This window comes from Rhinatrema bivittatum, chromosome 4, assembly GCF_901001135.1.
Source record: "Rhinatrema bivittatum chromosome 4, aRhiBiv1.1, whole genome shotgun sequence".
NCBI lineage: Eukaryota > Metazoa > Chordata > Amphibia > Gymnophiona > Rhinatrematidae > Rhinatrema > Rhinatrema bivittatum.
This window is the reverse complement of record NC_042618.1, coordinates 100,369,240-100,386,535: the sequence shown is the minus strand read 5'-3', so window position 1 is coordinate 100,386,535 and position 17,296 is coordinate 100,369,240. Positions and strand designations below refer to the sequence as shown.

At 47.8% G+C, this 17,296-nt stretch overlaps 1 protein-coding gene across 4 annotated transcripts in view; it reads left to right on the top strand.

Moving 5' to 3' along the window:
• Positions 1-17,296, top strand: part of PLCB2 (phospholipase C beta 2) — a 152,553-nt gene that overhangs the window by 93,412 nt on the left and 41,845 nt on the right. For all 4 annotated transcript variants that reach the window (XM_029598517.1, XM_029598516.1, XM_029598518.1 and 1 more), the window contains exons 14-22: positions 69-228; positions 2,133-2,218; positions 2,410-2,506; positions 4,646-4,730; positions 8,504-8,628; positions 11,636-11,790; positions 12,558-12,722; positions 15,101-15,200; positions 15,697-15,801. In XM_029598517.1, the coding sequence (XP_029454377.1) occupies positions 69-228; positions 2,133-2,218; positions 2,410-2,506; positions 4,646-4,730; positions 8,504-8,628; positions 11,636-11,790; positions 12,558-12,722; positions 15,101-15,200; positions 15,697-15,801 (1,078 nt within the window). The remainder of the gene's footprint in view (positions 1-68; positions 229-2,132; positions 2,219-2,409; positions 2,507-4,645; positions 4,731-8,503; positions 8,629-11,635; positions 11,791-12,557; positions 12,723-15,100; positions 15,201-15,696; positions 15,802-17,296) is intronic.

Below are 17,296 nucleotides of genomic sequence, written 5' to 3'. Positions count from 1 at the left end.
GTTCAAAGAGCCTTATAAATATGTACCTATGTCACTTGGAATCTCATCTGACTGACTTTTTTTGACAGCTGAAACCAGGGGCTCCCCTGCCCAGTCCCCAGGATCTGCTGGGAAAAATCCTGATTAAGAACAAGAAGAACCTGCGCAGCCAGGACTCCCTAAAGAAGAGCCGGAGCTGCGAAGCAGAGACGCCCGAGCAGACCGGCCCTTCAGACACTGACAACCCAGGTAACGTGGGGGCGAGGGAACAGGATCAGCTCACGCGCGTGAGACTGACATTTAGCAAACTGCAGCCACTTGAGAGAGAGACCTGGGAAAAGAAGGGGATTTGAGGTTCTCTGTAGAAACCAGATGGATTCTGACACACCATCAGTATCTCTGACTGGCCACGAGCCATCGAACAGCAGTCAATATCGCTAGGGAGTGAGGGAATATCCTTGCAAAATATTGAACCTCAGTATCAGTTTAGTTTCGAAACCTCCCTGAAAAAGGTACAAGGATCTTCAAGTTCATATTTGGATGCTTCAGGTCGAAGATGAAGTGTTTTGGAGCTTGACTTCAAATCTGAATGCCTTGTCTGCAGCACAAAGCTTGGATATGGCAAAGTAAACCTTATTGCCCTTTGTTTCTGAACTCTCTGCATCGCTTGTCATTAACCTGCTGAAGCTGAGAGAGGGCAGTGGAAATCTGAAAGATGGAATCAGCCCTTGGTATGGATCCTGTCCTGTGGCTGAAAGGAATGTGCACAGGGAAAAAATTGTTTTGGTTCATAAATTCATTTTGGTAGTTCCTCTATCAGGGCTGGTGCAAGAGTATTTGGCACCCTAGGCCAGCAGTCCTCAACCGGTGTGTCGTCAAGCACCCGCAGGTGTGTCACCACACTCCCGGTTCCCTGCTGGCCCAGCTGCTTCCCCCTGCCCCAGTGAAGTGGGAACTCTTCCTCCGCCCGGGCACAAAATGCTGAGAGCCTGGGCGGAACGCAGCAGGAGAGCTGGAATCAGAGGCACTCTCAGCATGGTCTCTTCTTCCTGCCCCCCCCGCAGCCTGGGCTCAGCCAAAGCTGGGTTCAAGTCACTGATGCCTGGCTGAGGCCATGTCCATTTGGCAAGATCCAGGCCTAGGCCCGGATCCGGGGCCTGACCGACTCCAGATCCTGTCGCCGGGACCCAGGCCTAGGTTAGTCCCAGGCCCGAGGCCTAGCCTCAGAGGCCAGGGTGCAGGCCTTCTGGCGTCTTCTTTTCTTGAGCTAACTACTAAAAATGACATCTTCTGCCCAGAGGACATGCCACAATGATGTCACTGTGGCACCTTCCTCCAGGCGTCACTGCAGCACATCCTCCGGGCAGAGGACATTAATTTTAGTCTCCATATCAAGAAAAGAAGATGCAAGAAGGCTTGCTCCCAGACCTCCAAGTCTAGTCCCAGGCCCCCCGAGACAGCCCCTGGCCTTGTGCCAGCTCCTAGGTCTGCGTCTTGGTGACTGGACCCTGCCTCGGCCAGGTTCCAGCCTCAGCCTTGGGCCTAGGCTTTGGCCTTGGTGACTGGAACCCAGTGTCAATCCTAGGCTTGGGCCTCAGCAACCAAGACCCAGCCTCAGCAACTGGGACCCTGCCTTTTGGCCTAGGCCCAGGCTTTGGCTTTGACAATCATGATCCGGCCTTGCATGCACAATACGATCACTCCTGTTATTGCCATTAGTACTGCCATGACCTGGGGGAAATCATAACCAGGAGCCCTTGGCCTGATACACTGCCACAGTGGTACCTGTTACCTCCCTCTTAGTACTGCTCCTCTGCGTGGTTGAAATGATCTAACTTACCTAGCTCCACTTGCCCAGGTTATTCATAGCAGCCATGGTCCAATCCAAGCCCAACATTGCTGCTGCTGCCACCTCCGCTGGAGTGGCAAGGCATACATTAAAGGCTGGCTCGAGATGCCTCAGGGGTAAAGCCAGGGGATTCCTGATTACTAGTTCAATGCTGCAACTAGTAAAAAGAGTGAATAATCCAATATACAAATAAATAGTGGTGCAGTAATCCAGTGTACAAATAAATAAGCGTGCAGTCCTTTTCCTTAAGATCAGAGAGGTGTAATGAGATGGCTTGATGCTTCTGGTCTGATGTGCTGATCAGGTGATGTGCCAGAGGAGGAGCCAGAGATTGAGGTGGATGCAGAAAACCTTGATGAAGAAGAGATGAAAAAGATGCAGTCAGACGAGGTACTGTACTGTACTGTCCTCCCCTGCCATCTGTGTCCTTTCCCGTATTGATACTTCATGTTTGCTGAATGAGGTGCAATAATTTGTTGTTCTGTCTCTTCTGTGCAGAGCTATAGTTGACCGAATTCTTCTACTGCAAAACAGGTTATAAGTAAGAATTTTCAGCCTTTCTCTGCATTCTCTTTGCACAGGGCACTGCTGGCTTGGAAGTCACGGCCTATGAAGAAATGTCCAGTCTTGTCAACTACATCCAGCCCATCAAATTTGATTCATTTGAAGTCTCAGCACGTAAGAAAAATGTTATCATTATTAGGGCCAAGTTCCCTGCTATTAAGTTCACTTAGGGGCGGATTTTCAGAGCCCTGCTCGCGTAAATCCGCCCAAAACCGGGTGGATTTACGCGAGTAGGGCCCTGCGCGCCGGTAAGCCTATTTTACATAGGCCTACCGGCGCGCGCAGAGCCCCGGGACTCGCGTAAGTCCCGGGGTTTTCGGAGGGGGCGTGTTGGGGGGTGTGTCGGGGGCGGGCCCGAACTGCTGCGTTTTCGGGGTGTGTCGGGAGCGTTCCGGGGGCGGGCCCGGGGGCGTGGCCGCGCCCTCTGGACCCGCCCCCAGGTCGCGTCCCGGCGCGCAGGAGGCCCGCTGACGCGCGGGGATTTGCGCCTCCCTCTGGGAGGCGTAAATCCCCCGACAAAGGTAAGGGGGGGTTTAGACAGGGCCGGGCGGGTGGGTTAGGTAGGGGAAGGGAGGGGAAGGTGAGGGGAGAGCAAAGGAAAGTTCCCTCCGAGGCCGCTCCGATTTCGGAGCGGCCTTGGAGGGAACGGGGGTAGGCTGCGCGGCTCGGCGCGCGCCGGCTATACAAAATCCATAGCCTTGCGCGCGCCGATCCAGGTTTTTAGCAGATACGCGCGGCTCCGCGCGTATCTACTAAAATCCAGCGTACTTTTGTTTGCGCCTGGAGCGCAAACAAAAGTAGGCTATTCGCGCTCCTTTTAAAATCCGCCCCCTAGAGAATAGCCACTGCCATTAGCAATGGTTACATGGAATAGACTTAGTTTTTGGGTACTTGCCAGGTTCTTATGGCCTGGATTGGCCACTGTTGGAAACAGAATGCTGGGCTTGATGGACCCTTGGTCTGACCCAGTATGGCATTTTCTTATGTTCTTATGTTCTTAGGGTATTTTGAATATTGCCATTAGCTGCACGGATGTTGCTGTCATTATATTTGCATTTCCAGGTGCTTTGGAATAAGGATGCATTCCTGTCTTCCATCTGAAATCTTTCAGGCCGATACAGAATGTATTATGCTGTAAAGGGTAATAACGCGTGGAAAACGCGCGGCCAACCCCCCCCCCCCCCCCCCCCCCCCCCCCCCGAAACTAATAGCGCTCATCACATGCAAATGCATGTTGATGAGCCTATTAGTTAATCACCCAAAATACAGAAAGCCGCACATTTTACTCTCAGAAATTTATGCCTGCCAAAGGCAGGCGTTAGTTTCAGACAGCACCAGGCAAGTGTATAGAAAAGCAGAAAAAAACTTCCGTAAAAGGAATCTGGTGTACAGAAAAGCAGAAAAAAAACTGCTGTACACCCTCCGACTTAATATCATAGGCCCCAAAAATTAAAAAAAAACCCAACCTTTTTTAAAAAAAATAAAAATCTGCCCGTGGTCCGCGGGTTGGAAAACGGATGCTCAACTTTGCTGGCGTCCATTTTCCAAACCCGTGGCTGTCAGCGGGTTCGACAACTGACGCCGGTAAAATTAAGAGTCGGCTGTCAGACCCGCTGACAGCCGCCGCTTCCGCCAATAAGGAGGCGCTAGGGACGTGCTAGTGTCCCTAGCGCCTCCTTATTAGCGCAGGCCTTAATTTAAATAAAGAATTGCGCGCTCAGGAGAGCTGCTTGGGCGCGCGTCAGGAGAGCGGGCGCTTGCCTCGGAGCACCAGTTCTCTCGCGAACTTTATTGAATCGGCCTGTTTGTTACTGACAAGAGGGGTGCAGATCTTGCTGTGTAAAGCTCTGTAGCTATGATAGAGCCAGTTTCGATATTAAGATGTTGTTAGAACTATTGATCAGGGGCTGCAGCGTTTGACACTCCTTAGTCATTTGGCCCACTCACTCTGCTCTCCCCTTTCTCAGTTGTCCATTCCTGGCCTACTCTGGGTCCATCACCCCACTACCACCACCACTTTAAGTCCTATCATACTCTATTAGCACCTAGTTAGGGTACAGGATAACTACAGAGAACCTGGAGGTTAGGGGGCATTAAGAGGAGCAGGGCAGGAGTAGATAAGCAGGTATATACAGTATCTAATTCTAGGACAGGACATTGAGCAAGACAAATGGACCTTGAGTGAATGGACCTTGCACTGAGATGTATTTCTGCTTTTTCCCCATTACTGTGTTTCAAACTCTGTGCTTCCAGAGAGGAATCGGAGTTATGTCATCTCCTCTTTTGTTGAGACCAAGGCTTATGAACTGCTGACCAAGTTCCCAGTCCAATTTGTTGAGTATCCTTTTTGCCTGGAAAGTGATTGTGATTCATGCTTTCCTGTATTTCTCAAATTCACCCTCAATGCAGGGGTTAATACCCTCACAGGAGGCAGACATCATATATATCACCCATTTACCTCCTTGAATATCAGTAGTGTTACCCACTTAAATTTCAGAATTAAGCCATTACATTGACTGAAAATTGCAAACCTCTCCCACCTTGGTGACTTGGCAAGTTGAGTGGTCAACATTCCAGGTGAGTATAAAGGCTTAGAGCAAGAATGTCAGGGCATATTCATGTGGTAGGTTGCCAAGATTCTATGAAAAGTGCAGGGGCAGGGTATAGCTTCACATTGCTACTAATTATCCTTTCATTTGTATGCAGTGCTGCAGTACGCTGGTATGGTCAAACCCACACTATCTGCAAGACATTTAGTGCCAGTATCCTGTATTGGAAACATGCAGAACCAGGGTGCTAGGTAACACCTTCAAAGCAACTGAGAAGCAAGGCCATTGCCCAGGGGGTAAGGGCCCTTACTCTCTTGGCCAGTGCCCAGGATCAGGCAGCAGAAAACAGGTGCTCTCCTTACTGCTCCAACCCCTTTTCTCCCAGGCATCTTGCAGGGAGCAGAAGAGAAGCGGCTGTGGGCAGAGCAGAGTTAAGAAGAGTTACTCTGCTCTCTAATCCAGCCCCTCCCTTCCTGTGATTTTCCCTCTCCTCTTATTCTGTATAGAGAAGCAATGAGCTGCTCTGCTCTGTAGTCTAGCCTTTGGTAGTAAGACCATGAACATGGTACAAGAGGTGATGAATGTTAGGAGAGATGAGGAAGGGTTGAGTATTTGGGTGGGTTGCATGAAAGGTGGTGAATGTTGGGGATGTGAAGAAGGAGTTGAAAACTGAATTGAGTGCAAGGATAGGATGAAGGTCATCTCCTTCCCAAGATCTTGGAAGTCAATAATACAAACTTGGGCTGTCTGGCAGCAAAAGAGAGAAAGAGGCACCCACACACCCACACTCACCCGTCAGCCTACGTGGCATGGATTTCTTGTAATTTATCAATGTATTTCTTAATTTATTTTTTTTACAATCTATCTCCAAAAATCACAGATGACATTTTTTTACCCATATGCTTCAGAAATCATGTCACAGTGTCTGATGAACGTGGTACAATTTTAAGCAGTTAAAATCCACAAGCAGATGCTGGGGTGTATCTGGGGCTTTCTAGTGTTTGCTGTTACACCCTTCTGGGATCCCCTCATTCCTGTTCTTGGGGTGCAAGTTACCCCTGGAAGGATGGTGGGCTCCTTCCTCCCAAGGGCCCTTGTTGGTACCTTATTCTCCAAATGCTTGAATTTTTTGCCTTCACATCTCTCTCCAGTGGACTTCGTTGGGCTCCTGGATCAGTGCACTGGATAGGCAGCTCTCTCCTTCGCTCCTCTGTTCTTTCCACACTGCTGGTTACTTCTAAACAGGCACACGGCACTTGGTTCTCAATGCTCCCGTGAAGATCTTTGTTCAGTCGTAGAATGTGGATCAGGGTTTTGTTTCTCCCATAGAAAGACAAACCCACCTGGATAAGAGGTTTATTCTCTCAAAGCAGGGGTACTCTCCATCTCACTGATGAATCAATTGTTAAGTACTATCAGAAATACTACCACAGGGAACTGTCTGTTTGTCCCTCTTATACTCCCCATATGCCTCTGAAAGATGGGATAGTGATGGTAGATGTCCCCCTTCCCCCTCCAGACTCCTGCGAAGAGATGAGAGACTGGACTGCACCATTGTGGCCACTTGTACAGGGAAGCGCCATAGCAAATGGTTTATTCTGCTCACTACTCTTCTAATCTCAATATGTCCTCAGCTAAGAGGAGTATAAACCTAGTGAAAGGACCATGCTTTCCATATATCTATCTGTCTGTCTGTCTGTCTATCTATCTATCTATCTATCTATTTATCTATCTAAATAGTGCAGCTAGGCCCTACTACCCCTCTGTGGAGAGTCAAGAGGATGTGCCACTATAAGCAAGTGGGAGGATTTTCTGTGGGTCAGCTTATTGAGTGTGAGTACTGAGTGCAAAGCCGAATGTTTGTGTGCCTTGTATCAGCCCTGTAAACAGCTACCAAAATTAGCAAGTCTGTTGCCCTGGCATCTGGCCTCCTGGGTCTGGCATGGACTTATTGGATACTTCTGTGGGCATAGGAGGACAGGAGCAAGCAAAGCGACGGAATCAGGCTGTTGCGACCATCACTTCCCGAAGGCTTCACTCCAACTACCTTTCCTTTTCTGCGGCTCCTCCTGCTCTTCACGGACGCCTGGCTGCCACGGCGTCCGCCTGCCATCCTCTCCGACGTTCCCGGACCGGCTTGGGCGCTGCCTCCCGCCATGTTTTATAGATACCTTAGGGCACGCGCGCCGCGTGGCCCTCATTCTCATTTTGTCATTGGCGCGTTCCTCAGGGGCGTCCCCCTGTGATGATGTCATGCTGCCCGGATATTTAAGCCTACAGTTTATTGCTAGCCGTTGAGTTAGCAAGGGGATTCTACGGATGGGATTTGCTCTCCATACCCAGCTACTCTGCCTCTCCAACTTCCATTGGACTCGCTCCTCGGGGGCCTCTTTTGCTTCTTTCAGGTCGCTATCAGGAACCGGTACTCGCTCCTCGAGGTTTATGTTCCCTGACCCGCTGCCTGCATCTATCTCCTCTTCTACTTGGAAGAATTCGCTACAGACACCACCAGTGAGTACTGCTATCATCTACTCCTCAGAGCTGTCTCCCTGGAACCAGGTACTCGCTCCTCGAGGTTTATGTTCCCTGACCCGCTGCCTGCATCTATCTCCTCTTCTACTTGGAAGAATTCGCTACAGACACCACCAGTGAGTACTGCTATCATCTACTCCTCAGAGCTGTCTCCCTGGAACCAGGCACTCGCTCCTCGAGGGCCTGCCTCCATTCCAGCGCCAGTGCCATCTCCTACGTGGAACCGCTGTGTGAGTACTTTGCCTACGAGTCTCTCTACCTCCAGGGATCTGGTACTCGCTCCTCGAGGGCCAGCTCTCCCTATCTCAGGGCTTCTCCATATTTGGGACTCTGTGAATGTTCTATTGTACTCATTCTCTCAGTTCTCTCCACTACAGCACTGCTACTGGAGGAACCGCTGTTCCAGCACCCTGGGGAATACTAGTCCAGCCGGGCTACATCTTCTACTCACTACTGCCACCTCTGGTGGCTGCTCAAACTGTCTAAATAAAGAAATATCTGTGTTTGTGTGTCCAAGAGCTGAGCCTGACCTGTGGCCCCTCACGGGACTTCCCCCCATGGGCGTGGTCAGCTGCCACAGTGTCCAAGGGTCCACCCAAACCTCACTAATTATAACACAGGCCTGCTGTGCCCCACTGTGGAAGTATCTTTGATATGGTAAATTGCTGTCATAAATTTGAAAATTACTTTATTAAAATGACTAATTGAATTGGCTGTTTGATCCAGGTACGTACAGGGAATGGCTGTTTGAATGACTATCAATTGATATAACTAGAACTGTAGTTAACTAGCCACTCAGACCCTGAGGTTTTTATGCTAAAGGTGATGGAACATTTTTTGTAACGGGGTGGGGTTGTGGTAATGCAGTACTGGTAAGAATTAAAGTCTACTTGCACCCCTGTTTGTATGACGTGCACACAGTCAAAAACAGTTATTTCAAGTAGAAAGAAAACTCTCAGGCTGTGGGTATTTTCTCAGTGGATGTGTGTGGTGAAGGCGCAGCCCTTTTCCTTATACCATAACTACGCAGATATAACAAGCGACAGATGAGTAGAATTTACCCCAAAGGAACCAGGATGGACTCCTCAAACTACATGCCTCATATGTTTTGGAACACTGGGTGTCAGATGGTGGCCCTGAATTTTCAGACCATGGGTGAGTGACGGCTTCTTTCCATTTCTATTCCTGAACTCCACGCCAGTGGCCTTTACCCAGAACTACCGTTTGGGTCCATCTCTTTTCCTTTCTCTTTCTCTGCCATCACCTCTTTGTCTCCTGTTATGCCCTGTCAATCTCTTCTTCTCCAGCTCAAGGTTGCTCCTCTTTTTCCCTCTCTTCTGCCCTCCCCTCTGCTGACAGCCCCCTTAGTCGAACCCCGTGTATATTTCCGGAGTATTACACAGGATCAGTAAGTAGTCTCCATGTGTCCCACACATTTTTATTTTGCTGACAATACTTCATGAGCAAAGAAAATAAATAATAAAAAAAGATAAGATACATTTTATTAGAAATTTCTGAATGCAATAATTTTTAACATTTTTGGAGATGCACTTTGTCCTAAGAAAGCCACTACGTGAATCTTACGAATATCTGGGCTTAACACTGGTGTGATAACATAATGAGATAACAGTCAGGCTGATACAGTACAGTGCGCATCCAAATGTGCGTTTTTGACGCGCTAGCTTTACCCCTTATTCAGTAAGGGGTAATAGTGCGTCCAAAACGCGCATCCAACCCCCCCCCCCCCGAACCTAATAGCACCTGCAACATGCAAATGTATGTTGCAGGTGCTATTAGGTATTCCCGTGTGATTCAGTAAGTAAAATGTGCAGCCAAGCCGCACATTTTACTTTCAGAAATTAGTGCCTACCCAAAGGAAGGCGTTAATTTCTCCGGGCGCTGGGAAAGTGCACAGAAAAGCAGTAAAAACTGCTTTTCTGTGCACCCTCCGACTTAATATCATGGCGATATTAAGGTCCCAAAAGTTTAAAAAAGTAAAAAAAAAAAATTTTTGAAATAGCCCCGCGGCTCGTGGGTTGAAAACCGGACGCTCACTTTTGCCGGCTTTCGGTTTCCGAACCCATGGCTGTCAGCAGGCTCGAGAACCGACGCCGGGAAAATCGAGCGTCGGCTCTCAAACCCACTGACAGCCGCCGCTCCTGTCCGAAAAGAGGCGCTAGGGACGCGCTAGTGTCCCTAGTGCCTCTTTTTACCGCCGGGCCTAATTTATATAAATTTATTTACTGTATCGCGCACACAGGAGAGTGTCCTGTGCGTGCGCCGGGAGAGTGGGCGCTCACCCGCTCTCCCACACTTTTTACTGTATCGGCCCGAGTGTGAGAAGAAGAGATGTAAGGAGCTGAGACTTCCATCCTTCAACCTTAGTCAAGGTTACATTTGGAGTATGAGGTAAAGTTTTTGAGCTTCCTATCCTAGTTTAAGTGAAACATTAATGGCACTGATATTCCCTGTTCCTGAGCCAAATGTAAGTGCCTGAGAATACTGATCAGAACTTTCCTGATGTTAACCAAGCATTATATCTGAATGAACATGTTCCTGGTAAAGTGTCATTGCATTGCATCAGTCAATGGCAGCACAATCCACTGGTACATTTTGGAGTATCTGAGTTTTCACAAGGACATGCCCCAGGCATACTAGGATTTCATCTCTCTTTCAACTGGTGCTCCTTCATTTGGGACATTCTCTCAGTCTTATGTTGAGGTATAGATTGGGCTATAGCCAGTGGTACACCTAAAATATTTGGCACCCATAGCGGATACTTTCTCACACCTGCCCCCCCCCCCACCGCCATGGTTCAGTCCCCTTCCAGTCCAGTGATCCTCGGTTAACTGCCTCACTGCCCACTATTACATTATCCATCTACATGGCTTTGGAATATGGACTTCTCTATGCCAGCAGAGTACCTCACCTGGATCACACATGCAGAACACAGACGGACTGACATCATATACAGAATAAAGTATAAAAGGAAATGTGTAGACAAAAACTGAACTGGAAGCTGCAACAAGTCAGAATCTGTATGAGTGCAACAATGGAACAAGATAAACACCATTATTCCTCATAAAATAATAACAAAATAAAAAAATATAACACATCAATCATAATAATAAAACCATACTAATAGAAAGAATAAATATTTCAAACAGCTGACAAACTGGACACCATTCAGTAATTAAAAACATTTTTTTTAAGTTCTCAAAAACAAAATATTTCAAAACAATAGACATATCAAATAACACTGAACAGTTATATCTAATAAGAATAAAAAAAATCTCTTGCTCTCCATACCATGGATCTTTTGATTTCTAGTCACCCTGAGATTGTTGATTGGGGGAGGGGGCTGCACAAACTTTATCTTCCCTCACACACACATACTTACATACACCCATGCTCTCACATACACAGGCTCTCTCTCCCTCACATACACACACACACATGCAAGCAGGCTTTTACACATGCACATACACACTCAGACATTCACACAGTCTCTCTCACACACCCACACATTCGCACATGTATAAAGGCTCTCTTGCACACACACAAACACACACATGCACACTGGCGCTTACACACATACACACTTTCTCACATACATACAAATTCTCACTCTCACACATACATGCATATAGGCACTTTCACACACACACACACACACACACACACATGCTCTCACATGCACCCATACACACTCTCAGGACCTCCCATCCCCGCCAGGCCTCCTCTTTTCTTCGGCCGAGGAGGAATGGGCTCTGCTATGGCTCTGATGGGTCTCTTCTTTCTCCCAGCTATGGCGGGATGGGCTCCACTGTGGCCCCACCAGGATTCCTTTTTTTTTAGCTGCTCCTGATTTCAACCCTCCCGATGGCACCCCCTTCCTGGATGTCTCTCGGGTGGCCTTGCCCCCTTGCACCATCCTTAGTACGTCACTGGCCATGAAGGGTTACTACATTTGGCTGTATCCTGTAAGGCAGAAGAACCTTCTTAGCAAACTGAAATCCAAAGGGTAAAATAGATTCCTAAATTTGATGGAGCTTGGTAAAATAAAAATGGGATGAAGGATTCAACTGGTATATACTCAAGGCTCTATGTTTTATGCCAGTCTTGGTTGATATATATGAATATAAATCTTTCTGTCTCACAGACCTGCCTATGCAACTGAATATGTCTCTTTTTGAGTTCAATGGTGGCAGTGGTTATCTTATCAAACATGAGTTCATGCGCCGCATAGACAAGCAGTTTGACCCATTCACAGTGGACCGGATTGATGTGGTTGTAGCAAACACGCTCTCTATAACGGTAAGTATAAACGTCAGCAGCACTCTTACTGTGTGGCACGCGGTGGGTTAATTTCATGGAGGCCACTGATTAAGCTGGCAGTGCCTTAGTCTGGGGGATTAACTCATAATGTTCTTTTCAAGAGGCATTTCAATAACAAGATTTCCCCTCTCTTAGCAGTATGTACCTGAATAACTGGTAGAATCACAGCTACTTAAAAGCAGGCCAGAAATAAGTAAAAATGCCCCTCACCAAAGGCGTTATTAAATCATTGAGCTTCAGATAATATCAGACTCGCACTATATAGCACCTGTCTAGTTATATTATGGGAAGCAGAGGGGTGTAGATGTGACAAAAAATGAATATTACTGGTATAGAGAACAGTGCAGGGTAGCGATGGGGACATGCGACACCCTGAGGAATATAAGGGTGTTATAAACTGTGCAGAGGACAGTGCTTGTATGGAAGACAGGATATGATATGAAGAATGCAATGATTGCAGAAGAATTAATGCAGTCTGAGGAACATATCAGCACCCTGGGAGATAATGAAATGATTCAGGGTGATGGTGGTACAGAAAATATGAGAGCCAACAGCAAATGGGAACACACAGAAGGAAATGGGATGTTGCACACTTCGTTTCACAACATTACAACTATTTGTATATTATAATGCTGTAATCTGCTAAAATGGACTCAGCTGAAATGGTGGAATATGCATTTTAAAATCAAATTAATTAATTTAAATCTTGTTTGGGGGGTGGGGGGTATTGATTGTTTTTTTTATAGATCCTTTCTGGACAGTTCCTCTCAGAGCGTAGTGTGAAGTCATATGTAGAAGTAGAGCTGTTCGGACTTCCAGGAGACCCGAAACGTAAATACAAGACTAAAATAACATCAGCTTCCAACTCTATCAATCCAGTATGGAAGGAAGATGCCTTTGTTTTTGAAAAGGTAACATGCGACTACTTATTCTAGGGGGTGATAATCATATTTGTAGATTCCATAGGAGATCCGATTCTTCTTGCTAATTTGGGACAACAGTGGCCTTCTCTTGTAATTGGTGCCCAGGGATCCTCTCCAGAGCTTCTAGGGATCATAATGGATCTTCTCTACAGCTTCCAGAGATCTTGAAGGCTCTTCTGTGCAGATTCCAGAGATCTTGAAGGCTCTTCTGTGCAGTTTCCAGGCTCTTGAAGGCTCTTCTGTGCAGATTCCAGAGATCTTGAAGGCTCTTCTGTGCAGCTTCCAGAGATCTTGAAGGTTCTTCTGTTCAGATTCCAGGCTCCTGAAGGCTCACCTGTGCAGATTCCAAAGATCTTGAAGGCTCTCCTTTGCGGATTCCAGGGATCTTGAAGGCTCTCCTGTGTAGATTCCAAGGATCTTGAAGGCTCTCCTGTGCAGATTGCAGGCTACTGAAGGATCTCCTCTGCAGATTCCAGAGATCTTGAAGGCTCTTCTGTGCAGATTCCAGACTCTTGAAGGCTTTTCTGTGCAGCTTCCAGGCTCCTGAAAGCTCTTCTGTGCAGATTCCAGGCTCTTGAAGGCTCTTCTGTGGAGATTCCAGGCTCCTGAAGGCTCTCCTGTGCAGATTCCAGGGATCTTGAAGGCTCTTTTGTGCAGATTGCAGGCTACTGAAGGCTCTCCTGTGCAGATTCCAGAGATCTTGAAGGCTCTCCTGTGCAGATTGCAGGCTACTAAAGGATCTCCTGTGCAGATTCCAGAGATCTTGAAGGCTCTTCTGTGCAGATTCCAGACTCTTGAAGGCTTTTCTGTGCAGATTCCAGGCTCTTGAAGGCTCTCCTGTGCAGATTCCAGGGATCTTGAAGGCTCTCCTGTGCAGATTGCAGGCTACTGAAGGCTCTCCTGTGCAGATTCCAGAGATCTTGAAGGTTTTTCTTGCAGATTCCAGGCTCCTGAATGCTTTCCTGTGCAGATTCCAGGGATCTTGAAGGCTCTCCTGTGCAGATTCCAGAGATCTTGAAGGCTCTCCTGTGCAGATTCCTGGCTACTGAAGGCTCTCCTGTGCAGATTCCAGAGATCTTGAAGGCTCTTCTGTGCAGACCCCAGGCTACTGAAGGCTCTCCTGTGCAGATTCCAGAGATCTTGGTTGTCGCCCTTGTACTCCTACTGAACTTATATTTTCAGAATTGAAAGGCTGGTAAAACATGATTATCAGTTGCACATGTTTACAGGGTTGGTTCTTGGGTACATCATCTATTTGCATAGGGGGTCTATACAAAAAATACAGTTGAACATATTCAAGTAAGAAAAAGAAGCATTTCTTTTGATGTTGCATCAACTGAACCTTTCACTATGGCAAAAGTGGTAAGGGTTTATACAGCAAATTCATTTTATTTCTTTATTTGAAATAAATTATTAAGGGGTAGATTTTCAAACAAGGCGCGTTGGCGTACTTTTGTTTGCGCTCCAGGCGCAAGCAAAAGTACGCGGGATTTTAGTAGATACGCGCGGAGCCGTGCGTATCCGCTAAAATCCTGGATCAGCGTGCGCAAGGCTATCAATTACGTACAGCCGGCGCGCGCCGAGCCGCACAGCCTACCCCCGTTCCCTCCAAGGCCGCTCCGAAATCGGAGCAGCCTCGGAGGGAATCCTCTAACGCCCTCCCTTCACCTTCCCCTCCCTTCCTCTACCTAACCCACCCCCCCGGCCCTGTCTAAACCCCCCCCCTTACCTTTGTCGGGGGATTTTCGCCTCCCGGAGGGAGACGTAAATCCCCGCGCGCCAGCGGGCCGCTAGCGCGCCGGGACGCGACCTGGGGGCGGGTATGGAGGGCGCGGCCACGCCCCCGGACCGCCCCTGGCCGTAACCACGCCCCCGGACCCGCCCCCAAAACGCTGCCGACACGCCCCCTAAACGCCGCGATGACCGGGCCCACCCCCGACACGCCCCCCTCGGAGAACCCCGGGACTTACGCGAGTCCCGGGGTCTGCACGCGCCGGTGAGCCTATGTAAAATAGGCTCACCGGCGCGCAGGGCCCTGCTCGCCTAAATCCGCCCGGATTTGGGCGGATTTAGGCGAGCAGGGCTCTTAAAATCCGCCCCTAATTGTTTAACTGATATAATCTCTCTATGTGATTTTTATGAAGTTCACTTGGGCTCTGTTTTCAAAAGGGTATCTTATTCTGCACCTGTAACAAAACGCATTTGAAATTTTATCCCTTTCTTATGCTTCCGCTATGGAAAGCTGGATGATGTGCGAAATGAAAGATTCATTTTGCTTTCCTGCACCATAGCCAGGCCTGAGGGGGGCAGGAGGGGGAAATGGGAAGTGATGGCACTGAATCTGACTTCTTGCATGTTCTCTGCAGATTTTAATGCCAGAGCTGGCATCACTCAGAGTTGCAGTGTTTGAGGAAGGAGGGAAGTTCATTGGCCACCGCATCATACCCGTGAACGCCGTGCAATCAGGTACGCTTCAAGCTCCTGCCCTTAGTCTTCATTTGCCCTCCCCATTAATGCATCTTAACCTTAGCCAAAGGAAAGAGGATAGGGCAAGCATAACTGGGCTAAGAGCAGACAATCCCTGAGCAGGAAAGAGGAGCCAGTCTGTGCTAGCTCAGTTCCAAGCCTCTCAGCAAGGGTCACCATAGGGCAATACTTTCCTATTGAGCTTGTGGCTTTTTGATATGATGCGAGCATCAACTCATAGAGTTTGAGCTTAGATTCAGCTAACTTGTTCGTGAGGCTTTTTTAATCGGTAAGGCCATCTGCTCTACTGAACGTTGCAGTCTCCTTTCTTCTTGTTTCCTTTCCTTGCCTCTCTGTGTCTTGGGAGATGATAGCACGATGGAATTAGGGCAGCTTCTCTCCTTCTGTCGCCCATGCTTTTCCCTGTTGGAACTTTGAGATCGGTTTTCCCTGATCCCGATTTCACGCCCTCACCTGCTCCCTCTCTTTCTTTCAGGGTATCATCACATTTGCCTTCGCAGTGAGAGTAACGTGCCCCTCACCATGCCTTCGCTTTTTGTTTATGTGGAGGTGAAAGATTATGTTCCTGATACTTGGGCAGGTACAATTTACCTTTGGCTCCTAAAGCAGGCTCAGGTTTTGCCCGGCATCCTTGACAGGGTCTGAAAACGCCAAGGCTCCCACAACCCAGGAATAAGAAATTGTGAGGCAGTCTTTGGGAAGGGATATTAGTCATTCATGTGTCTTCAGACGTAAGTTGTGATGTTCATCACTTCTGACTACAGGCAGATTATGCATACGAAATCGAATTGACAAGAGAGGACAGAATCCAGGATCAGGATAAATGATTAGAGGTAAAACACTGAGCAGTTATTCTGTACAAACAACCTCACGGCAATGCTTGTGTATGGAGCTGGGAAAGATTATGGGTGCAGGCTAGTTTTAGACAAATTATTACATCTTGCCATTTGCCAGATATTAGGCAACTCCTAATATCTGGCAAATGGCAAGATATTAGGACCACTTGACGGAAAATTAATTAATTTTGACATTTCCTAAACCCAATCAGAAAAAGCTCCTGAAACTGAAAGTGAGCAGACCAGGGATGTCTTTAAATGCACACTTAGGGGCTGATGCAATTAAAATGCGCTGAAAGCGGGCGCTGAACACTCAGTGCCCACTTTCCTAATGCGCCCCCAGGCACCCCTCCTGGGGGCGCCATGCAATATTTAAATCAGGGGTCGCATTGTCAAGGAGGTGCTAGGGGCGTTTGCACACCCCTAGTGCTTCCTTGGCAACGGGAGCCCGCAAGCGGTTGGCTGTCTGCTGGTTTAGAAAACAGTCGCTGAATTTATCGGCGTCTGTTTTCCTAATCGGTGCACAGCTAGGGGTTCAAGAAACGGACGCTTCTTAACTGAGCATCCGTTTAAGATTTTGTTCCTCCTACTTAATATTGCAACAATATTAAGTAGGAGGATGTATAGAAAAGCAGTATTTTCTGCTTTTCTTAACTTTTGAGAGTGCTCAGCAATTAACACCCTCTCTAGGCATGCGTTAATTTTCAAGGGTAAAAATTTGCATTTTAGACGCACTTTTTTTTTGCATTGTGGGTGATTCGCTAATAGCCTCATCAACATGCATTTGCATGTGATGAGCGCTATTAGTTTTTCCGCGCATTGGACGAGGGTTGTGTAGGCACTAATCCCCTTATTGCATAAAGGGATTAGGTAGCGCCTATACAACCTGCGTCCAACTGCATGTTAAACAGGGTGCTCGGCTGAGCGCACTGTATTGCATCGGCCTCTTAATTGGTTGGAGTTAAGAAGTATTGAAAAGACAGTAGTATAGGAGTCTCCAGGATTGAGAGTGAGGAGAATGGAGGTATCAGGAGAAGGACACTTTTCAATAGCCTGCATTGTTTGCAATATGCACGGGCACTTTTAATTTTCAAAGGAAACTACCTGCACTGTTTGCCTTTGACAATTAGCAGCCACAAAGCATGCACACTAAAATTGCCCACACACTGGCAGGCAAGCGGGAGAAAATAGTACACACATGTTCAAAAATCAAATGTGTGCATGCTGTTTCATTCTGCC